Source organism: Notolabrus celidotus, chromosome 11, assembly GCF_009762535.1.
Source record: "Notolabrus celidotus isolate fNotCel1 chromosome 11, fNotCel1.pri, whole genome shotgun sequence".
Taxonomy (NCBI): domain Eukaryota; kingdom Metazoa; phylum Chordata; class Actinopteri; order Labriformes; family Labridae; genus Notolabrus; species Notolabrus celidotus.
Genome location: NC_048282.1, coordinates 3545817 through 3571458, shown reverse-complemented (window position 1 = coordinate 3571458; position 25642 = coordinate 3545817). Strand labels below are relative to the sequence as shown.

Sequence of the window (25642 nt, the reverse complement as noted above, 5' to 3'; positions counted from 1 at the left end):
TGTTTCCTCATTAAGATATCATGAGAGCGTTTCCTCAGTTTGTTCAGAAACTTCTTTTTATTTTTCATTTATTTATTTCATTTTCATTGTTTTTATTATTATTGTTGCATATATTGTGTTCTTAACCTTGTGGATTGTGGGGTGGGTTTGGGGTCGGGGCTGGGGTTGGGATAAGGATGGGGGGTCTTATTTTTATATATATGTTTATTTATTTTTTTATATATATATATTATATTTTAAGTTGTTTTTATGTGCAGCACTTTGTGTTACAATGTCACTGTATGAAAAGTGCTTTATGAATAAAGTCTGATTGATTGATTGATTGATTGATTGATTGATTGATTGATTGATTGATTGATTGATTGATTGATTGATTGATTGATTGATTGATCATATTCCCAACCAGATTGATGTTTACGCTGCAAAATTTATTTCGATTCAAATAATTTAGATTAGAGATTCCAGCTTCCCTCTCTGTTCACATGGAAGCGGTTTCCAATAAGGCTGTCAGCATTAACCCAATATGATTTTATTATTATTTTATTTTGATAAGAGGACCATTTAATTTCCCTTCTGGCACACTGGAGTTAAGCCACAGCTGCCCCCCTCTGCCCTTGCTGCTGCTGCCCTGATGGATAACAACAACACCACTGCACTTTTGGATGGTGCGTCACTTTGAAAAAAAGAAAAGCTTAAGAAACGTACACATGGCTCATGCGTAATAATGTGCACTTTGAGTCAAACAGAATCCATTTATCACCAAAGAACTTTGAGTTTGAGCTACCACCTATGAGCTAAGCATACAGGTGCAGCTAATTAAACTGATGTTAACGATCAACCGCATCACAAAAGCTGTGAGTGAATCAGCAGAGATCTGTGGATGAAGGTAACACTGCTTTCTAAATTAGTGGCACAGACTGTATATTAGAATGGACGCCATATGTGTTCACTGACCTTGGAGCCAATAGATTTAGAGCTCCCCCTGCTGGCTAGCTGCAGTATAGGTAATAAACCACACCTTCCCCATATTAACAGATGGAACATCGGCCAAACTAAGAAATTAAAAGATTTGGCCTAGTTGTTAAATTGTGGGCCCTTATTGCGTGGCAGCCCGGGTTCAATTCCAGCCTGCGGCCCCTTTCCCACATGTCATTCCCCCACTCTCTAGCCCAGTTTCCGTCTCTATCCACTCTCCTATCTTCTCGACATTAAGGTGTTAAAACAAAAAAAGTGTAGCTTAAATAAAATGATATTGTTTTTTTCATTAACATGATTTGTCATTAAATGTAGTTGTTGTCGTTCTGAATTATGTCAATGTTAATTTTTGGTGAGGCTTAGTTTTAATGAATTATTTGATGTTAAAAAGGTGATTGATTGACAGCTCTGTTGACACATGTGGGTGTTCTGTACTGGATTAGCACAGTAGAGGAGGAACTGTGAGAGAGAACATAGCAAAGACTAACACAAGAGTTGTTGGATGTATAGTATGTTGGTTAGCACAAAGGTTGGGACCTCAGTTCTTCAGTTCTTTGGCTCCCCCAGCACAATATGTCAGCGCCCATGGAGGCAATATTCTGGACTTACACCTCACAATGGGAGGAGATGGAGGTGCAGTGTCCATTTAATACACAGTCAATGTTTTGACCCATCAACGTCTCCCAACAGACACCCAAACCTGACTTTCCTGACTTCAACTCCACACCAAAATACTAAGATGCAGGCCAACTTTAGTGTCGTCAATAGAGGGTCACCTACAGCTTCATATTTTGACACATTGGGACAGGAACCAGTTTGTCATATTTGAAAACCAGAGATTGAGAACAGGCAAGAATGGCGTGTTGAGTACTTATCAACAAAAGGAGCACAGGTGAAAATATGTACATACAGTGATGTTTTGTAATGTGTTTGTTTGAAACTCACCATGGTCATGGGCAAACACCAGAAAGGACAGGTCCTTTAATCTCTGTGCAATCTCATCATATGGCCCACAGTGCTCCCCTAGTCCATGAACAACCAGCACCAGAGCCCTGAGGGGAAGAGAGGGGAAGGAGAAGTTTATTCAAATGTTCACAATCAGAGACCTCACTTGACCTCATGTTGCACACAGAGATAAACAAACAGCACATGTTTGCATATTTCTCCATGGGAGCGGCATCCTTCCTTCATTACAGTAAAACTGTTCCGGTCGAGGTAAATCTTGAAGATTTCTCTGCCTGGGTAAAGGACCTAATTGACAGAGACTCAGAGAGGAGGAGGAAGTGGTGTGATGAAGACGAGCTTAAAGCAGAAGAAAAACAGAAGACTACCGCAGTGTAATGAGAGTTCAAAGCAATCCTCTCTGACAGGACAGGATTTCTTTTCACTTAAGTCTTTGTACATATCTGTACATCATTGCTTGGGTGATGTGGGCGTGTTCACGTGTGCAGGTCGAAGATTAGGAGCAGGATGGGAGAAAAAAGATGTTTTCAGTGATAACAGCTATCATCCATCTGTCGGTCTAGCTGCCTCGACAAGCCCAGCTCAAAGCAGAGACCGAGGGAATCCACTGAACCACAATGTGACCCATAAACACAGACCTAAAAGACTGTGGGAACTGTGGTTTAGTGTTCTGAGAATATTCTTAAAACTTTGAGCAAAACGTAGGAGGAGTAGGGGAAGGTAGAGCGAACAGCCTCACCTGGCAGGGGTGAGCTCTAGCCCAAATACACAACTCCTAGGAGCTTTAAAGGTGACATATCATGTGAAATCAAAACCTGAAATATGTTTCCCTGGCATGTTTACAAACCCCCCGAAAATGAAAAAAATCCATTCTGCCCCTGTTCTGATTTCTCCACCTTTCTGTAAATGTGTGTGAAACGAGCCGTTTCAGATTTCCATGTTTTTGTTACATCACAACAATATCCGGTCTGTAACGGAGTCAGAGCTCGGAGCTTGTTCAGCCCATAGACTGTATAAAATACAACTCAACCCCTCCTCTGTTTTTCATTACCTGCACACATGTGTGCTAACAAGGAGCTTAGGAGGGAGGCATGCTAGTTGTAGGCTGTCTTAATAAACACAAAGGTCGGTTTTACTCCCCACGTCTGCAGATTTGAAGATCTAGTGGATGATTTTTATGTATCATGGATAAGTGCTAGCGCTAGTTAGCATAGCTACATAGCTACATGTTCGTAGCTGTGTACCAAGACACACGTCTACATACTGATAAATAAAACAACAAGAAACACTAAATCTGTGACCAATCCTTCAGAAAGGTCCTGCTGCAGGCGCCTCTCCGTCAGGATCAGATTCTGGATCAGATTCAGAGGGTTGAAGTAACGCGGGTCTGTGAGCAGCCTTGTATATTCAGCCAACATGTAAACATTAGATCAACGTGCTGGGCAGCCGAGGCCACATCCACTTCCTGAGGGGGCGTGGTTAGAGAGACAACAGACTGTTCTGAGGAGGGCTGACAAAGAGGACTTTTCAGGCAGACCAAAATCTGATTTCAAAGTGTTTTTTTGAGCATAAACTTTAAAGACACGTTTTGGGGACCTCTTAGACCAATATATGTTGATGAAAAAAGCGTGATATGTCACCTTTAAGTAAAACTAAATTAAAAGCTACATTCTAGAGGCTCAAAACAACTTAAGGCTGGTTTAAACTTCTGCGTTGCCCCTACGCAGCAGGGGCTGACCGGACATGAGCACTACATACTTGTGCGTCGGTGTGTCCGTGTCGTGCAGCAATTGCTTGAGGGCAGTGTGGTCTCTCTGATAGGCGGTCGGCTGCTTCCGGCCCCACTACCATCTCTGTTTACTTTTCCACAGAGACTCAGAGCGTGTTGTTCATAACAGAACATAGAGTACGGTCTAGACCTGCTCTGTTTGGAAAGAGTCTGAGGAGAACATTTGTTGTGATTTGGCACTTTATAAATAAAGATCCATCACTTTAGCATAATATTAAAGCACATTACCACCTCTTTAATAAATATTAAAGGCCATTTAAGTGCATTTTCATCCAAAGAGGTAGAGGTAAGTCATAATTCTGCCTCATAAGTGTTACTGATACAGAGTTATGATAGTGTTGGAAGTATTAAGTCACAGTATTAAAACACAGAACACAGTATACCCAGCTTTCTATGTGCCTCACATCAATTATGGAAGTTTTCCCTCCTGAAAACATCATTATTTTTCTGCGATATACAGAACAATCTGTTGCTTTCTTTTCCTTAGAGGAACCTAAACAGTGTCATTACACACAGTGCAATTAGGGATTTATCAAACATGCCCTCAAGGTAGAGCTAAAACTATGCTGAACGTCAAAACACATGGCCCTTTTTTAAAACAGACTCATTATAGAAGCTAACAGAATAATCCCTTGTTAATTTCACCAATTAAACCCATTTCAGTCTGAGCGGAGCGATAACGACGGAGAGGGGAGAGGTTAAGAAGGTGTAAAATACTGCACACTCTTCGAAATAAGGGTTTCATATTCCTGTTTCTCATGAGAAAAATATGCCGTAGTGCTGAAAGAGGATTTTAAGGTTTTACTTCTTCTATCAGTGCATATTAAGCAGGGGAGCAGCAATGAAATGCTCCAGTGTTCTTCCTCTGGTGCTCTGAAGCCTGTGAGAGCTTCAATCAGCAGCGGCACACAATTAGCTCAAATGTATTCAGCGACAGAAGGAAAAGGGAAAGAAGTGAGCCAGGGAGAAAGAGAGTGAGGCAGAGTATGAGGAAGAGCAGAATGAGAAGAGCTGTTCATCAAGCTTCATTAGCAAATCACCCTGATTTCACTCCCTGCCTGTTTCCCTTCTTTATAAAGCCATCGCCTCGGGTTCAGACTTCCTCTGCACTTGTTGGCTCAGTATGAGTGTGTGTGTGTGTGTGTACATGTATGTGCGTCGGTGTGTGTGTGTATTTACATTTATGTGCGTCGGTGAGTGTGTGAATGACGTCTTTGTATGGACACAATGTTCTGTGACACAAATGCCGAGGGGCAGCAGCAGATTAATAGGGCTAATCCGACTTCATTGTAAAGACGACTGTACATTGAATCCACTCCATAATTTGGTCTTTCTTTTTCTACGACTCTCTCCATCCATCATCCTCTAAATACCTCTTCAGTCTGCTTGATAATCCCTCTTTCTTCTTCTTTCTAACTTTTCCCCATCTTTGCCTTCAAGTGCTTAAAGTTGCCAAGAAGAACAGAAGAAGCAAGATGTCCTGTGACAGCTCACAGCAGAGGATATTAAGTGATTTTTTTTTGTTGCAAAGTTTAAAGGATTTCATTTCCCAGAAACTGAATCTCATCAGATGTTTATGTCTGCATTCATCCGTCTGCAGCGCTCTGCGGACAAGTGACAATATTCAGGCAGCATCAGTATGTGGGCCCAGCCGTGCACAGACAGCTAACTGTTTCCACTTATCTGAGAGTGTCCTGGTGAAGCTCAAGAGCCGTGTGCTCAGAACAAGTGTTAGCTTCAGGAGGCTAAGATGTTCTGTTACTTAACTGAGACGTTAAGCTCCTGCCAGCCCTCGAGGGTCAGTACACCACAACAACCACAGACTGTGGTGGAAAATGTCAGATGTCTTTAAATATCCTACTAAATTTAGTGTTAAGATGAATGTTAACAAAAACAACAAATATCCAATAGCCTCCTTATGTTGGTAATAGTCATTTTTAAAGCGTGTAACTGCTGCCTCAGAGTTAAACAACATGATAGCACAACTAGCACAGAAAGGATTCATAATAAATGATACATAACACTGCAAAAAAAAAAGGAGGAAGTTGAGATTTTTTGTCGGAAAACACTTCCTACACAATTACTGGACCAAATCTGCAAAGAGATAAGACTGCTCTGTCCACAGGGGGCGCCAAAAATAACAAAAACAAAAGTTTCTCATAAGAGCTGGGATGGTACTCAATAATTCTCTTATATTACTAGAAGAAAAAGAGATAAAAACTCAAGGTCCAAGTTTTTTTTCTGTGGGATTGTCAATCATTTAATTTAATGTGAAATGCAGTAGAATACTCATTCATACATGGCAGTGTGCTATAAATAGAAATCCATGATTTAAAAAAAAAAAAAGTAAAGCAGATGATAATAAAAAATAATAATAAGATTATTAATGATAATAATAATAATAACAGTAATAATAATAATAATATGATAATAAAATGATAATAAAATAATAACAATAATAATAATAATAATAAAAATAATAAAAATAAAAATGATAATAATAATAATAATAACAATAATAATAATAATAATAATAAAAATAATAATAATAATGAGAATAATAATAATAACAGTAATAATAATAATTGATAAGACTTATATAGCACTTTTCTGGGTACTCAAAGATGCTTTACATAAAATGCGAAAAAAATTAGATAAAATGGAAAATAAAAAGATATAAGACTGTTAAATTTAACCATTTATAAAATACAATAAATTGAATACAGTTGGGGCGCTGGTGGCCTAGTGGTCTTAGCGCCCCACATACAGAGGCTATAGTCCTCAACGCAGAGGTCGCAGGGTCTACTTCCAGCCGTGACCATTCCCTGCATGTCTTCCACCACTCTCTACTCCCCACATTTCCTGTCTCTCTTCAGCTGTCCTATCATAAAGGCAAAAAGTCCTCAAAAATATAACTTTAAAATAATGAATAAACAAAAAACAATTAATTAAATTAAAAATAAATTTAAAAAAATGATTAATTTATTTATTTATTATGGGAAAATACAATTATATCAAAGGAGATTTAATGAAATACTGTTGAAGGGCTATTCAATTCAATGGAGTAAAAACAAGGACTGTTAGCATTGATTATGATACAACTAGGTCCCCAAATTAACACGTTATTTTCTTAATTGCCTGCTATTTTCTCCATTTCTGCACACTATAGTTAAGCTTTTCTTGCATACCTCTAAAACATGCTTTTCAAAGTTCATTATTGATTGACAGTTTTGTATTTTACTTGATGATGTTGTTGTCTTAAAAGAAGGGCTGGCTGATTTATATCATATAGTGCTGCTTGATGCATCACCCTGTGCATTATTATATCTGATCAGAGATGTGATGTATGTGTAACAGAATATTTTCACATTGTAGTAACAAGGTAAGAATCTTCCTCTCTCTCATTATCTCTTCTCACCCTCTCTCCGTCTCCTCTCTCATCTCTCCTGGGAACCCGACACCGACTCGTCTCCCACACCAGTTTGAGTCGCTGGAACAACATGGCTTATAACCAGCCCTATTAAAACACCCCGAGAGAGCGAGAGAGAGTTTTGTCCTCCTTCTGGCTCTACTCAGACCTACTCCGAACAAGCACAGACCCAAAACAAAGCCAAGACCCTAATCCCCTTATTGCAATCCTGACTGGCTTCTCTAAGATTACACAGGAGCTCACACAAACCCTCTGACTGTGTTCAGACGCCACATTCTGCACCTCCGCCTGAGAATTTTCAATGGCACACAAAAAAATCTGAGGCATTTTAGGCATTTGGTTGATGTTCAGTGATGCTCATACTTACAAGCAGGAACAACAACAATCCAAGATTTCCTCTTGCAAACAATGACGCAGCTATTTGTAAACATGTAAAGTGTGCAATGTGTGTACAGGTCTTCAGATTCAAAAAGGTGTCAGACTTTAGTTTTCCAAATCAGATCAAATTCTTAAATTCACTCCTGCTACAAATACTATTTTAGATAAACCACCAGCTCCGGTGGTATATCTAAAAAAGTCACAATACTTTGGCCAGCAGCACTGCAGACACGTTAATAAAACAATCTGCAAATGGAACCTTACAAATGTGTTAGCTATGTTAGTCTTTACAAAACTTTTCATACAGCATTTCTTTGAAGAAAAATCTGAAAATGGACTTGGTATATGTGACCTCACCCATCTGTTCCTGAGCGCTGTTTTGAAGCCAATCATCAGCAGGTGCCATATTGGTTATGTTGAACTCAACCTAACTTCTGTCGAGCTAGTTTGAGGTAAAGAGGCGGGCTTTGAACCTCCTCGCTAACAGCTACAGGGACCCCACCTGTCAGTCAAATGAGCCACGCCCTTAAAGCTGGGATTGGTAGTCAGATTTAGATCCACTTTTTGTTATACTGGTTAAAATGATCTTTCTGTCCCGATGGCAATCAATACATAATGTGTTCTTAAAAAATCGTGCATGTGAGCTGGGGCGTCGTTTTGGAGGAGCTCCGAAGGGAGGGGGGGAGGGGTTAGACGGAGTCCTGGAGTCCTGGAGTCCTGGAGTCCTGAGGAAATGCTACATTCAAATTCATGCTAGTTTTCCGTGACTACCAACCCTAGCTTTAAGGGGCAAAACCAAGGGAGAGGTTCCAGTGGCTGGTGGTGAGGCTTTCAGCAGTGTGACTGCCCCCTGGTGGCTGGCTGCAGTATAGGTCAAAAAATCTGTCTCCCAATTCATTTGAATGGGGCTGCAGTCAAACTTTAAAAAATAAATACACGTCGTACGAATGTTTCTCACATCCGTATGCTGTGGTGATATGTAGTTAGTATTTGACTGTTTTGTGTCCAAGACCTCTTTTTTCTGAAAAGTTTCTTTTTCGTTAGTTATTAGAGTTTAAAAAACTGGGTTTTACTTCCGGGTTTGCTTTGATTCACAGCCGCTGTAGAGTGAAACTTCAAAAGGACACACAGTGTCTTGTGATGTTACGCTGTAGGGCGGAGCTTATTACAGTGGCTTCACAGGCTCTGGCTGCACAATGGCGGCGCCCAGGAGAGGGATTTTTTGGCATCACAACTGTCAACGGGAAGAGGCGGAGCAACGCTGTCCATTTTTATTTACAGTCTATGGGCAAAACTCGTAAGTTTAATATCTTTAATATGAATGAGCAACTCAGACCTACACTTGTTTTTTGAACCAGGCTGTAAACATGTTTATTTCTGCTGTAAAGTCGTCTTCTTTGAATGGGTGTGTATGTGGTTTCTGGTGGGGGGCTTTTCGCCTTCATGCGATGCTGAAGAGAGACAGGAAATGTGGGGAGTAGAGAGCGGGGGAAGACAAGCAGGAAATGGTCACGGCTGGGAGTTGAACCGGCGACCTCTGCGACAAGGACTGTAGCCTCTGTATGTGGGGCGCTTAGACCGCTAGGCCACCAGCGCCCCGGTTTCAGGTGTTTCTGCAGTCAGCCTCTAGTGGACACTCGAGGAACTACACTTCTGCATGGGCTTCATATTTGAAGACCGGAGGTTGCGGCTTGGTGTAGATGATGCACTTATCATGAACTAATTTGAATCTCTTGATTCAGTTTTAGTGTTCTGGCACTTGTTATGTCTTATAACGATGACGTTACTAAAAAAAAGACGTGCACCACCCTGACTCTCCTGGTTTGTTGCACATGCTTTTTGTACAGCAAGGTAACATCAAGCTTGACAGCTTCAAGAAAATCACCTTTTCAAGTTTACTTCTCTGATTATGACCAACATAAACGCGAGCATAAGGTTTGATCAGCTCTTCCATCCAATTATTCATGGTTCACAAGATTTCATTTCTGAGTAACGTTTTGTTTGCAGTTCCAAATGCTGACTGTAACACTGGGAAACTAACACATTGCATTTCATTTCAGGGTTTAATAACCTTTTATGGTGTTGCCTTAAATAAAACACACTGCAGTGTTTCATTAAAAGTGAAGTTTATGGTGTCCATGTGTCCAGACTGAACCAGAGTCTGAGGACGAGGCAGGACGACCGAACAATGGCATGTTGATCTAATTAATGAGCTGAGACCGCAGAGAAATAATGGTGTGTGTGTGGGTGTCTGTGTGTGTGTGTGTGTGTGTGTGTGTGTGTGTGTGTGTGTGTGTGTGTGTGTGTGTGTGTGTGTGTGTGTGTGTGTGTCTTTACTCTGATCTTGTGTGTATCACAGTGTGAGTGAAGGAAAAAGCACCACAAATTGCCGGGCTTTCTTTAAAGCGCTGACCAAAGGGTGTCTTGGTACGGTTAATGTATACATGTGAACATGTATGTTTGTGTGTGGGTGGGCGACCACATCAGTGCTCTTAAGGAATAAAGAGGAAAAGATTAAAGGACAGGAGGAGAAGAAGAGAAGGCTTAGACAGAAGGAGAAGATATCTTTGAGGTAGAGGGAGGGGATCAGAATAGTGTCAGCTTTTTTTAAAGAAAACAAAAATGAAGTAAAGAAAAAGAAAGACCATGATGAAAAGTATTTTGCAGTAAATTTGATTAATTGTATTGGCAGTGTTTAAAAAAATGGATTCTCTTGCTAGGACAAAACAATCATGCTCCTTGGGGGACAGAGCCTTTGCCATCGCTGCCCTAACTCTCTGAACTCTCTCCCTCCAAACATTCACAACTCTGACTCACTTCAATCATTTAAAAAACACCTCAAGACCTTCCTGTTCAAATAAGCATACCATACATAACCTCTACTCTGCCCCACCTCTGTCTTTGTTCTGTTGTGTTTTATGCATTTGCTTTATTTTTAGTCTTATTTTTATCTTTCTGTAAAGCGACCATGAAAAGCGCTATACAATTCCTATCAATTATTAATTATTATTATGCTTCATTTCTGACCTGTGGTGAACTTTGAGCTGTGAATTCCAATCCAATCAGAAGTGTCCTAGGCTTTGAAGTGACATCGCAGCTGAGCAGTGACATTACACTTCTGGGTCAGTCACTGTGAGAGAAATCAGACTAATGTATCTTAACTCAACTTTCCAGAAGATACTAAAACAGCCCTCTTTTTAATCATTGCAATATAGAAGGATATGATATGATACAATTTAATGTATTTACGATACGATGGATATAATATATGATTCGACACGATAGGGTAGGATGTGATACAGTATGATAGGATACGATCTGATCTGATACATTACGATACGATGTGATACATTACGATACGATGTGATACATTACGATACGATCTGATACATTACGATACAATAAAATGTGATACATTACGATACGATGTGATACATTACGATACGATCTGATACATTACGATACGATAAAATGTGATACATTACGATACGATGTGATACATTACGATATGATGTGATACATTACGATACAATGTGATACATTATGATACGATGTGATACATTACGATACGATAAAATGTGATACATTACGATACGATGTGATACATTACGATACGATGAAATGTGATACATTACGATAAAATGTGATACATTACGATAAAATGTGATACATTACGATACGATAAAATTTGATACATTACGATACAATGTGATACATTACGATACGATAAAATGTGATACATTACGATCTGATCTGATACATTACGATACGATAAAATGTGATACATTATGATACGATGTGATACATTACGATCTGATCTGATACATTACGATACGATGCGATACATTACGATACCATGTGATACATTACGATACGATAAAATGTGACACATTACGATACAATGTGATACATTACGATACGATAAAATGTGATACATTACGATACAATGTGATACATTACGATACAATGTGATACATTACGATACAATGTGATACATTACGATCTGATCTGATACATTACGATCTGATCTGATACATTACGATATGATGTGATACATTACGATACGATGTGATACATTACGATACGATGTGATACATTACGATACGATAAAATGTGATACATTACGATACGATAAAATGTGATACATTACGATACGATGTGATACATTACGATACGATAAAATGTGATACATTACGATAAAATGTGATACATTACGATAAAATGTGATACATTACGATAAAATGTGATACATTACGATACGATAAAATGTGATACATTACGATACGATGTGATACATTACGATACGATAAAATGTGATACATTACGATCTGATCTGATACATTACGATGCGATAAAATGTGATACATTACGATACGATGTGATACATTACGATCTGATCTGATACATTACAATACGATAAAATGTGATACATTACGATCTGATCTGATACATTACGATACGATAAAATGTGATACATTACGATACGATGTGATATATTACGATACGATACGCTAAAATGTGATGCATTACTATTCAATACTATGTGATACGCTGCGGTTCAGTACGTTAAGATACGATGTGATACATTACTATACGACACGATATCATACATTACGATACGATACTATGTCATACATTACGACACGATGTGATACATTACTATACGATACGATGTGATACATTACGTTACGATATGATGTCATACATTACGATACGATATGATGTCATACATTACAATACGATATGATGTCATACATTACGATACGATGTCATACATTACGATACGATACGATGTCATACATTACATTACGATATGATCCGATGCAATACGATAGGATAGGATTAATGCGATGTGGTACGATGCGATACAGTGTGATGTGATGTTGTACGATGCGATACAGTGTGATGTGATGTTGTACGATGTGATACAGTGTGATGCGATGTGGTACGATGCAATACAGTGTGATGTGATGTGGTACGATGCGATAAAGTGTGATGTGATGTGGTACGATGCGATACAGTGTGATGTGATGTGGTACAATATGACACATTTTATTCTCTATAAAGAAAACTATTATATTATAACTATACAACGACTCAAATGCTTTATCTCATATCAATAACTCACAAAAGCTACTTTAAGAAGTGAAACAGTCTCAAAAACAAAGTACCAATGGTGATACACGGTGACAAAAAGGTGTTAAAGCAGCCCTGTCAACTGTTAGTGTATATTAGAGTGTGTTCTCTCGAAAACGGGATTTGTTCACTATGCATCCCTGGAAGTAGCTGAGCTGAAGTCCTATCGTTACTTTGTCCTGTAGAAGGCGAGATATTTCAAAGCTGTTTTTGTCAGAATTCATAAGACAGTGAATTCCACACTGACAGACAGGTATGATGTTTTTGAAGCTAAAAAAAAAGAATAGTCTGTCACACAGAGGGACAATGGGACGGGTGGAAAGTAAGATGGCATTTCTTTCTTTTCACATTTCTTCTGTGATGAGAGCGGATCTTAATCTAGCAGAGCTCGAGGACATCTCATTTTTGGTGCAGGTGCAGAAAATGACATTACAACGCCACCGTAATTTTCTGTTTCCAGCATACACAACGTGTTTGAGCTTTAACAGGGACAAATAGAAGTTAACTGATTCCACATCCAATGCAATACTTAACTGAGAGGAGCTCTGCATTGAATTCCTTTCCTTCAAGAGAACACTGTATGCTACCTTCAGGCTAATGAAAGTCAAACTAACTGCATGCAGAGATCCAAAAATAGATGAAAATAATTTAATCCTAGTCAGATTTATTCTAAGAACTTGTTTCACCTTCTGTATCATGCCATGCAGAAATACAAGACTACTAGTTTCTACCACCTCTCATACAGTTGTGGATATTTTCAGTTGTTGTTGCGGCTGGAATCCTTCATTCGCACGATTTTGTTGCAGCTTAGCATGTTTCTACAACCCTCTCACCCTCGTGTTATTAGGGGGAGGGGTCACCGTCACCCGCATCACTTTAAGCAACGACATGGATTTTGCTGTTCTGTCAATACCGGATGAAAACACACATTTGTGTGTATTGATTTTAGCACACACTCAAGAGAAATTTGCTTCCTCTTACACTGATGCAGGGACAGTGGCTGGTAAGTAAGAGGAGCGGTTTGTGACCGACAGAAACGTATACTCTAGTCTTCTGGAAGCATGGGTTTGCATCTCTGTGACAAAAGGTCTAACTGGTGGTGGTTTGCTACAACTGATGACTCATTCATCTGAAGTCCAACGTGATTAAACAAAGCAGGGTGTGGCTGTGACTCGTGCAGGAATGACGGCCATATTCCACCAGATCCATGTCTTGTCCGTCTCCGATCCGTCACGGCACCAGATCTGACAGATTTCTATTCTAGTCAATGTGTTAACTTCCGCTGGATCTGCTCTGTTGGGTTCCAGTTGCGTCTCTGATCTGGCAGGTTGGAACGCAACGGATCAGATACACAGGACTTGGACTGGAGCGGTACAGGAAGTCAGGTTTCACCAAAACAAAATGAAAACATCCGGTTAATTTTCAGAATAAAACACTCTGTGTTATCACCAGATCGTATTTCACTTAACTACAACAACAAACCGTCATGATGAGCAGAGCCAGGCCTGGAGTCAACAGGTCAGAGGTTTTCAGAGGACCAGAAAGACAACATGGATGAGGAGAGGAGGAGGAGGAGAATCCTTGATTCATTACCACGGGAAAACCTCGGTCACATGACTCCAGCTGTCCGGAGGTCCTTGTTACAATGTTACAATGTCATTTAGCAGACGCTTTTATCCAAAGCGACGTACATACGAGAACAAGAACAACACAAGCAAAGATCTAGACAAGAGGAAACAAGATCAGTAATAGTAACAAAGTGCTTCAAGTCACTTTAGGTGCAGGTACTGCCAAGCAGTGTAAAGGCAATGCACAAAAGGTCCTGCTCCGTGCTACGTTCTAAAAACGCAACCGGTGGGTGTTGACGGGCGAGAGAGCATGGAGACAGACTGCAGCTGATCGGAGACGGACTGGACATGGACAGGACAAGGATCTGGTGGAAGTCCTGTGTCAGTGTCTATAAAGACTGGTAAACTCTCCACAGTGTTTTGGAAAAAAAGCCCAGTTGAATCAATCATAAAGACATTTAATCTATGATCAATTAGTAACAAAGTCTTTAACTACTATACTGTTGCAGTACTTTCATTATGATACAGTCATATCAGGAAACTGCATGAGTCAGCAGAAGCAACTTGACACTATGCCAGTAAAATGAAGCAGACATCTAAAAATACAAACGGGGGACACAGCAGCGAAACTTCACATTTCAGTCAGAAGCTGCAGCGTGGAGAGAACTGCACACACAGTGACTCATAAACATCTTGGTTGCATGTCACAAAGACATGAGTTGACTATCACATAGCAGGATAATGTAAGAGAGGAGGGGGGAGTAAGTGACAAGCGCAGTCCCTTTCAGAGCTACTTATCATCGTTTATCACCTCAGAAATATTTCTAAAATTTGGTCCGTTTTAACTTTTCAAGACACAGAGACGATTTTACACTCTTTTATCTCATCATGCCTGGACTACTGTCTCCAAACTGAACAGAACTCAGCTGCCAGGGTTTTAACCAGAACCAGAAAACACAACCATATCTCTCCAGTTTTAGCTTCCTTGCACTGGCTCCCTGAATGTTTTAGAATTGATTTTAAGATTTTACTGATTACTTTTAAAGCTCTACATCAGGGGTGTCCAAACTTTTTTCAAAGAGGGCCACATATGATGTTGTCAGAATACCTCAGGGCCAGTGGCTCCTACTGAGACTTAGGAATCCTAAAAGTTATACATGAAATATTTATTTAATATTTAGTATCATTATTTTCCTATGGCAGGATCACAATCTAGATTTCATCACACTTCTTTTTCATGTTTTTTTTAAGACCTTTCTGACCAGCAGACAACATTTTAAGAACTATATAATTACTTTCCTGAGTTCTGAACATTTTTGATGCACCAAATTTAGCCTTTTCTGCACAATTTTATAATTTTGATCTTGTCTTGTGTCCTCTTTTGTGTCTTCTGAAGTTTTAGTGTTCATCAAGAACATTTTCACATCATGATAAAAACATGAATTTGAAAACTTGTCAACTTTAAGAGTTCTTGTGTTTCTTCTTTATTGCTGTCTTGCAGAATTCCCAGAGCTTTGGTTTTAGACAGGTAGTCCATATGAAGCTTTTTGAGACGTTTCTGGATTGACTTTAGTTTTGTTTGTAGAAAGAAACTGTGATTCATTTCTTTGCTATAAATATCACACTTTAAGATGGAAGCTTGGGGCCATAAATAAATGGACCTTGGGCCGCATTTGGCCCCCGGGCCATACTTTGGACACCCCTGCTCTACATGGACTTACTCCGAGCTATAAGGCCGACCTTTTAGTGCCTTACGAGCCAACGCGTGCATTGAGATCCTCGGGCAGAGGGTTATTGTGCATTCCAAATACAAAAATGAAAAGGAAAGGGGACAGGGCGTTCACAGTGAGGGGTCCGACACTCTGGAACCATCTGACCGAGGAGATCAGGTCTGCTGAGTCAGTGAGCTCTTTTAAATCTCTTCTGAAAACCTTTAATCGTAGAGCCTTTCCTGATTTTATCTGAATTTTATTTCATTTTGTTTGATTTTATTTGAACTGTTTTAAGAAATATAGTTTAAAATAATTATCCCTTAGAGTTATTCTAGTGGAATTTAATGTCTTTTAGAATGTGTTTTAGTTCTTTATCTTGACTTCTGTGATTTTATGAACTTCCTTTTTTATTTTGCTGCCCATGTGTTGCACTTTCTCACTTGGTTTTTGAAAAGTGCACTACAAAAAAAACATTATTACTATTATTCTTATTCTTCTTATTATTATTTTCTACGCCTGAATTGTCTTTAAGTTTGATTTTTATTTGATGTATTTAATCTAGGGGTTGTTTCCATATTTCACTTTTCTCATGAGGAACATCACATTGCATTAAGTATTTCTTTATGTTCAGTACCTCTGAATAATTGCAGAAATGAATCCAATTTGTTGTATTTACGCTTATATAGAATAAAATCATCTGAGCTTCAATGCTCATAATCTGTGTCTAGCTTCTGTTAATGATAGTCATAGTTGGCAGTCTGATGCAGCGTTCAAACACTCTATGATTAAATGAGTAGAAGAGTTAAATCACTGTGAATGTGAGCCACAGTGGAGAGAAAATTGAATCTGAGGTGCAGCCTCCGTCTCCTCTTTTACGTTAACCCGCAGTAAATGATCGCAGCTGGCAAACTTTAACACCTACTCATGTTTTTATGGGAATAGAAGTGGTCCATATTTCAGTGCATCACTCAGCTAAATTCCCCCCAAGCGCCCATGTGAAAATAGCCACTGTAGAGCTTTTATGTTCATAAAATCCTCTCCTGTCTGGAGTTAAAGTGGCACCAAGCAGCAGGAAATTAAACAGTTTGGCTGTAGAAACACAAACAGGGAAGGAAGCGAGAATCCAGACACCATCAGCAGAATGGCACAACTTCCTTACACAAGTTCTGTGTGTGTGTGTGTGTGTGTGTGTGTGTGTGTGTGTGTGTGTGTGTGTGTGTGTGTGTGTGTGTGTGTGTGTGTGTGTGTGTGTGTGTGTGTGTGTGTGTCTGTGTGTCTGCTCTCCACGTGGGTTCAAAGCCCCAGTTCCACATCTATTGGAAGATCTGTCAATCATTGTTAATGTCCTTCCCTTCCTCCCCTCTCTACCTTTCACCTACTTCCTGGTTCTAATAAAAAGGCTTTTCAGGGGCTTATGACCTTTGACCTTATCGTATCCTCCCCTTGAAGAGAGAGCACTGTAAATAAAGATACTTCCAATCAAGTTCTGGCACTTTTGGAAGTTTGTTCAATTTGTACTGAAATAAAAGCATTAAAAAAACATGTTAAAGCTGCAGGTACAACTAGAATTGTTCTGCTCCAACAATTCTTCTTCTTCTGCAGATTAATTTACCCAAAGCAGCAGTCTGTGTTAAACACAAAAACACAAACTGTGTGGTACTTTCCCATTCATTTAATGTGAAATGTAATATTTAACTTCCCTTTTTCCTTCCTGCTATCTTTCCCACAGTTGTTAAAGTTAGGAGAGTCAATAGTTGTACAACTGGCATTCACAAACTTCTGCTTGTCACCATGGTTGGTCCTTATCACACCTCTACCTGGTGATTCATCTGCAACGTTTTTGTTACTTGATGCATCATTTAAACCATTTAAAGCAATGTTTTACTAGTTCAGTTTCAGTTTCCTTTATCATGTGTGATAGTAAACTAAAAGTATTGGGTTTTCACTCAGGTTTAAGTTCATAGCTCCCAAGCTGCTGTTTCAATGAGCGGAATCTTGTCTACAGATGTTGTTTATCGTCAGAGCTTATCACTGCAGAGGCTGTTACTGTGGCTGATCAAGAGGCTCCTATCAGGAAAGTGAAATGTTCAAGCTTCTCAACCTAAAAAGTATTTAACGCTCCATAAGGCTCAGAATTCATGAGATATTGATATGACGACACTTGTATTTTGAGAGCATCCTTACTGTATGCTAAAAGCTTTGATTACCTGGCTTTCTTACTGATCACCCAGCTGTGTTTACTACTAGATTCTGATTGATCAAACCCATAACAATGGTAATTCATTCTCAATATCAAAGGTGACACTTAGGACAATATATTACCTTATTCTCCTCTATCCCTCTTTCCAGACCCTGGATGCTGATTCATTTCTTACTTTAACATACTTCATACTTAAACTTGTGATGAGCGTCGTCCATTGTGCCCTCGATTTAATAAATGTGGCTCTAAAGCACCGTGTTACATTGTGTTCAGTTACTCATCTGACCAGCAGTGGTGACTGGGATGCTGTGAGTCAGGAAGGAGCATCCATGCAGACCACAGACAGCTCGCTCTGTTGTTGTGAAACATCAGAGTGATGAGGCAGTTTATGTTAACACAGGAGGCGTGCGTCTTAGAAAATCTCTTTCACATTAAAGTGTAGGAAGCATGACAGACTAAAGCCTGGAGTGTCTCTTGCTCAGCAGTTTTATGGTACTTACTGATAACGCTGTGGGAAGCTTTGATTTAACATTATTAGAGTTAAATAGCTGCATGTTCTCAGAAGGCTTCTTTCACTGTGAGACACCAAAAAACTGATGTGATAACATGAAGCACACAGACAGGATGGATTCATCAGCTTTGGAGGATGCAGAGTAAGAGTGTGATTTAACTTCTGTCCGCCTGTGAATCTGAAAAGAAGCGACCTCACACAGCGATTCAGAGCTGCTAGCTCAGCTGAAGAATTTAATTAGTCTGGATTGCAGTGTGGAACCTCTCCTGTGAAACCCTAAATGAAGCTTACTAAGCTTTTAAGGGTATGTGGGCACAATTATCGTTGAAGAGCCGAACGCTCATGTAATGCCACTGATTTTGTCAATCCTGAGTACACTGCACACAGAACAACTCCACAGATATTGGCATCAGCTTTAGAAAGCAAACGCCGGTCAGCAGATTTGACCAATAGACACCATTCATGGACTCTTCCATGGCTCTCTGTCTGAACTATGACAGAATGCATTTCTAGCACGGTCACTGGCTGGCCTCCAGGGAGAAAGCTCTTATGTAACGCATCCAAGTCCTTGGCTCTAAAACAGTTACAACGCTGAGAGATCTGCAGCTATTTAAAGCCTGCAGTTATTCAGCTTTTACTTCCAAATAACAGGATTTGCAGGAAGAAAAATATTGCATTCCTGCTTTTGGCAGGAAGTAGGAAACATTTTTAGAGCTGGCCTTTTATTTCTCTGACTTTCTGCTGACAAGCTCAGAGCAGCTCGTTGCAGCAGTACAAGTTCTTTTTCACGTAGGAGAGTGGGCATGGGTGCTGGTTGACCACAGTGGGGCCTCAGTCCTCGGTGGCATTATGGACAATTATGAGGTCAAATGTTTGACCCTCTGTCTGTGCAGAATCACATCATCGCTGCCACAGAATTACAGGCAGGGGCATTAAATCCTGCCACAGCATTTGATACTCAAATACACAGACATGTATTTACATCAGTACAAACACCTCCATGTTCCGTTACAACATAAATCAAGAACATTGATATTACATATCATTTTCGTCCAAAACCCTTTTATCACAGAAACAACACGGCCGAAACAGAATGGTGTTGTGACGCACTGCTAACTAGGCCAACTATGTGTATGTGTGATAGAGGTGAAGTGGCAGGTAAACATAGTAGCGTACCAGAGTGATATGTGACAGACAACAATGTAGATCAGACCCCTCCTCTCTGTGTTACCCTCTGTCACACAGAGCAGAGACACTTATCAGCTGCAGCTTGCGATGCAGGGATTTTCATCTGTTACCACGGCTCTACCTGCTTCAAAGTGTGTTAACACTCTGTTTTCTAAAGTCCAAAACATGTAGAATTGATGTCTGAAGCTAAATGAACTACTCTACATATTTTAACTCCTGATGGCCGCTGCTATCGGAGTTAAGCTACTTCGACCATAATCATTACGTTCCAGAAGAACCCTTCACAGTAAAGGCTGATTTATACTTCTGCGTCGAATTGGCTGCGTAGCCTACGCCGGGGGTCCGCGTAGCTCCTGTACCTACGCAGAGGCCTATGCCCGTAGCTGACGTGCACCTCCTCCAAAATGTGACTATGCGTAGAATCGATGCGGACCGCAAGCCCTGTGATTGGTCCGCTCGGCGGCATTGCGTTTCGCACATTTAAAGCACTTCCAGGATCCCGGACATTGGCCGCACATCGGCCGTGTAGTTCATCTCCTCCTCTCTATTCTTCATGTAATCATGTCTGTATGATAAACAGCAACATGTATCAGCTGTAGATTAACATAACACGCTCTGAATCTCTGTGGAAAAGTAAACAGAGATCGTAGCGGGACCGGAAGCAGGCGACCGGCTATCAGAGAGACCGCACTGCCCTCAAGAGCTTCGGCGGAGTATTGCTGCGCCTCACGGACACATCGACGCACAAGTATGTGGTGCTCATGTCCGCGTCAGCCCCTGCTGCGTAGGGGGGACACAGAAGTATGAATCAGCCTTAAAGCTAGGGTTGGTAGTCTCAGAAAACCAGCATGAATTTGAATGTAGCTTTTCCTCATGACTCCGTCTAACCCCTCCCCTCCTCCCTCGGAGCTCCTCCAAAACGACACCCCCCCGCTCACATGCACGAGCGCCGCTGATTCTCGACCATATGATGGTGACTGATTCAAAACCGATCCTCACCAAAACATTCTCATAGTGAAAGTTAAAAACACAAACAAACATGACTGCTGTTAGTACTTACAACTATCATGCTAGCATTATCCAGTTGTACTGGTGACACGATATCAGGAGAAAAGTTATAACACATATAATACTGTAACAGATCTACTGTTTGTTAAAGAGAGCTTTTTAGACTCTGATCCGGACTACAGTCCTGAGCAAAGCACCTCATCAGGTCAGAGGGGACAGGCCCGAGGACGAGCGAGAGGGGCAGTAAATAGAGTCAGGGTAAGTAGAGGCAGGAGACGGGGACTCGGAGGAGTGCACGCCGGGGAAATGTACGCGCAGGAGGAGGGCAGAACGGCTGGACGGGATTTGATTGGTTTAAAATTTGGGGAGCCAAAAAACGGTGATTGGTTGGTGTTTTCCCAGGTTTACTCCGGCTGTAGATAGCAGCTTTTTTTCACTCTTTTTTAGGAACACATCATGTATTTATTGCCATCAGGACATAAAGATCATTTTAACCAGTATGACAAAAAGTGTATCTAAATCTGATTACCAACCCCAGCTTTAAAAGTCCCCTTATGTTATGGAGTCCAACAATTTTTATTTTGAAAGGGCTATAACAGGAAGCAGCATGTTGTCAGGTGCAGTAACTTGACCAATCTCCAAGGGTAAAATAAAGCACTGTAGATTTCTAAATATGTTTCAGCAAAAAAAATTCATTTCGGTTCATCCCTAATATTACACAGTAAGAAATCAGTGATCATTTGTTGAACTTACTGCACTGTTATAAAACATGATATATATAGCTTTAAAATATTAAAATACTACAATAACAACAAGACTCTGTTTTCTTCCTTCTATCTGAGTTGTGCTAAGCAAAGGCGTGTGGATGAGTTTGTGATGAGGAGAGGCTCATGCACCCCTCAAATACTTCAGCCAAATAATCGTGACTAATCGAAAAAAGAGTTGATAGATTTGTCGACACCAAAAATAATCGTGAGTTGCAGCACGCACACACATTTACAGTTTATGGAGTGATTTTACAGCAGAGGCTCAGACACGGTGTCCGTTAATGACTCACTGCTCCTCTGAAATGTGTGAGCCTGGTGTGTAGCCTATATGTGTGAGCATGTGAGTGTGTGTGCTTGTGTGTGTGTTAGTTATGTGACAGTTATATCTGGACCCCAGATGTTTTGTGGGCCTCCTGCTTCTGTCACATCTCTTTCCTTCTGTGCTCTTACACCACATGCAACTATGTGGTTTGTAAGTGTGACATCTGTGTTGTGTTTCATGCACATGTGCAGATGGTGCAGAGGGTGCAGAGGGCTCAGACGGATTAGAGCAGGTTTCGAGGAGGGCCCCCAAACATCGGATTGTCAAACATATGACATTTTAAAGTGAAAAACAGGATGTTTTCATCTTAGTTGTGTTGTTTAATGTCTTTGTATCTAAGAGATATTTCCAATGACACTATCTCTCACACCAGAAAGCACGATGAGTCAGGAATGGAAAAGATGCTGCTCATTAGGGTTGACAAAATACTTTATGCCCACACGGAACAACCTCAAAACAAAAGGTCTTGTGGGTAACTATGAAGATGTTTTGTTGATAAATGAAGATCATGTTTTCATTCTTCATGGACCGATGTGTTTCTAAAAAGGGTTGAGTGGGTTTGTTATTTAAAAAGTGTTATAGGTGATGGACTGTGTGAATCTAATATCCATAAAATACTACAAATTGACTTTCTACTGTATCTCACATCAACACACAACAGTGCTTCTGCAACTCAGTTTGTGATCTGCTCAGCTTGATGCACTTCTTTTATAGGAGGATACGATTTCTACAGAATGCTTCCTGAATGGATGTATTACAATTTTGGATACACAAACAGTCTAAACATGTCTTTAATACATGTGGCTTTCTGTGACAATACCTTTATCTGTGGCAAAAGCTCAAATCTGCAACTTTATTCATTTTAGCTGATTTCCTGAGAGTAATATGGGATCTCCACAAATTTATTCAGATTGCTTCTGTGAGGAACTTTTGGTTTGTGTTGATTTTGGCGCCTTCTGTGGACAAAGCAGGAAAAATCATTCATTTGCTAATGTCCTAAAAATGCTTAATGTTGTGTTTACACCATATACTGTATAAATAATGGACGTAGTATCTGTGACGTCACCCTTCTATTCCTGAAGCGCTGTTTTGAGGCCAATCATCGGTGGATGCCATATTGGAAATGCGGAACTCAACATAACTTCTGTCGAGCTAGTGTGACGTAAAGAGCTGCAGTGTTTCCGTCTGTCAATCAAGTCAGTCATGTCCTTAATTGGGCAAAACTCGTAATCTTAATATCCTCTGAACCGTTGCGTTATAAAAATTCACCCCCGTACATTGTGTGCTGATAGAGAAATATGCTACTCAGACCTGAACTGTTTTTTGAACCAGGCTGTAAACATGTTTATTTCTGCTGTAAAGATCGTCTTCTTTGAATGGGTGTGTATGTGGTTACTGGTGTTCCTGCAGCCAGCCTCTAGTGGCCACTCTATGAACTGCAGTTTTTAACTGGGCTTCATTTTTTGAGACCAGAGGTTGCCGCTTGGTTCACACCATACTTAACTAATTCCTTTGCACGCTTTATTCACACAACAATGTTCTGTGTTTACTCGCTTAATACATGTGAATAACTGGCTCCATTCCCGTGTACGTGAGTACCAAAGATGAGAGGCTGGTGATGCTAATTTGGGCAGTGCAAACTTGTTCATACGACAGAATACAGATGGTGTTGCGTCACCCAGATACTATCAATTACCTCAGTTTCTAGATGAATGAACCTCCACATTGTTCTTCACATCATTAATAAAATAAAACCTAGACTATAATTTAAAATCCTTCTTCAGGCCTACAAAGCTCTTAATGATCAGACACCTAGCGCCCTATTACCCGTCTAGAACACTACGCTCCCAACATGCAGGCCTGCTGGTCGTACCTAAAGTCTCTAAAAGTAGTATGGGAGGTCAAACCTTCAGTTATCAGACCCCTCTCCTTTGGAATCATCTACCAGTCAGGGTCCGGGAGGCAGACACCCTCTCTACTTTTAAGAGTAGGCTTCAAACTTTCCTTTTTGATAAAGCTTAAACTAAGAGCTGGATCAGGCTTGGACCAGCTCTTAGTTATGCTGCTATAGGCTTAGACTGCTAGGGGAACTGACACACTGACACACTGGGATCCTATCTCACCCCCTTCCCCCCAACCCCTCATCACTTACTTTAACTCTGCCTGTCCCATTAAAGTTACTAACCATAGACCTTTCTGGAGTCCCTGAGCTCCCTTGTCTCGTAGGTTCCTCTGAGCTGCCGTAGACGTCCTCCTGCTGCGGACGTTCCAGACTCCAGCTGATACGGACGTGCTGGACTCCAGCGGCAACAGCTACTACTACTCACCTCATCACTATCACCACTCCCTCTCTCTCTTATTCTCCGCTATCCCTCTTTCCAGACCCAACTCGGTCTCAGCAGATGGCTGTCCAACATGAGTCTGGTTCTGCTCGAGGTTTCTGCCTGTTAAAGGAAGTTTGTCCTCTCCACTGTAACTAGCTAAATACTGCGAGGTGCAATGCTCATGGTGGATTAAGGTGGGGTCAGACTGAGTCTTATCCTGTCTTGGTGTTGAGTCTCTGTTCATAATTTGACATAGAGTGGTCTAGACCTGCTCTGTTTGTAAAAGCGTCTTGAGATAACGTTTGTTGTGATTTGGCGCTATACAAATAAAGATTGATTGATTGATCATGTGTCATCAGGATCTCCATGCTGATTGGTCATTGCTGATTCACTGAAGATCATATTTTTCAACTCTCGCAAAAAGGTAATGAAGCGAGTAATTCTCACTGCCAGATTTGTGTCATTTGCATCACCAGACAAGATCTCCCGTATCTTTAAATGGACTCTACATCAAATTCACTAGTGAAAATTATTTTATTTACATGTGTTGTGAACACAACATATGTTTTTCTTATGCTGTCAATTATGGTGTCCACTCTTCTCTGCTAACTTAAATTTCCCAGCAATTGTGAAAAAGAAACAGTAATAGTGGATACACAATGATCCTTCTATATTTTAGAAGTCCTACATGCAGCTCAAAATAAATAATGCATGACTAATTTAAAAAGGTTGTTTCAGCAGGAAGTAGTTAATTGCCTTGTCTGACTCCTACCCTATTTAAAATAACAACATAGACATAAACAGTCTTCTTTCTGAAGGTCTGGTCACTTGTTTGAGGTCATAAAGAGGCATCAGTATTAACATCAGTCTGTTTCATTACCATCTAAAGAGTCCACTCAGGAGCTTTAACTTGTTTAATTGTCTGAATCAGTAACTGTTCTTGGTTCTTTCTTGTAACGGGGTCATGACCCAGTACGAGTCTCTGGTGCGCCTGGTGTCTCACAATGAGAGATTAACATAATTATGTTTTTAACGAGGTTGGACCACTGAGTGAGAGATTAACTGCTCACAATAATGGAATTAATTTTGTTTTGTTGTGTTATTTTGAGGTAGGAGATGTTTTCGTCTTGGCAATGGACATGAAGTAAACTGCATATTTAATTAGCATGCCAACCTATATTTAACTTTCTGATAAGGATGATGAAGCTGACTGTTAAAACTTATATTTATAACCACTGAGTTACTGAGTCACAGCTCTAATATCTTTCAGCCAACAGTGTTGCCCTTCATAATGTAGGCTTACAAATGTGAGGATTGAGATAAATGTTTAACCACAGGTTACATGGTGACACTACTGAGAGGATAGAGAGT

At 40.3% G+C, this 25642-nt stretch overlaps 1 protein-coding gene across 2 annotated transcripts in view; it reads right to left on the bottom strand.

Moving 5' to 3' along the window:
* The window catches only part of mgll (monoglyceride lipase), an 80060-nt gene that overhangs the window by 51560 nt on the left and 2858 nt on the right, over positions 1-25642 (bottom strand). For both annotated transcript variants that reach the window (XM_034694927.1, XM_034694926.1), the window contains one exon: positions 1921-2027. In XM_034694927.1, the coding sequence (XP_034550818.1) occupies positions 1921-2027 (107 nt within the window). The remainder of the gene's footprint in view (positions 1-1920; positions 2028-25642) is intronic.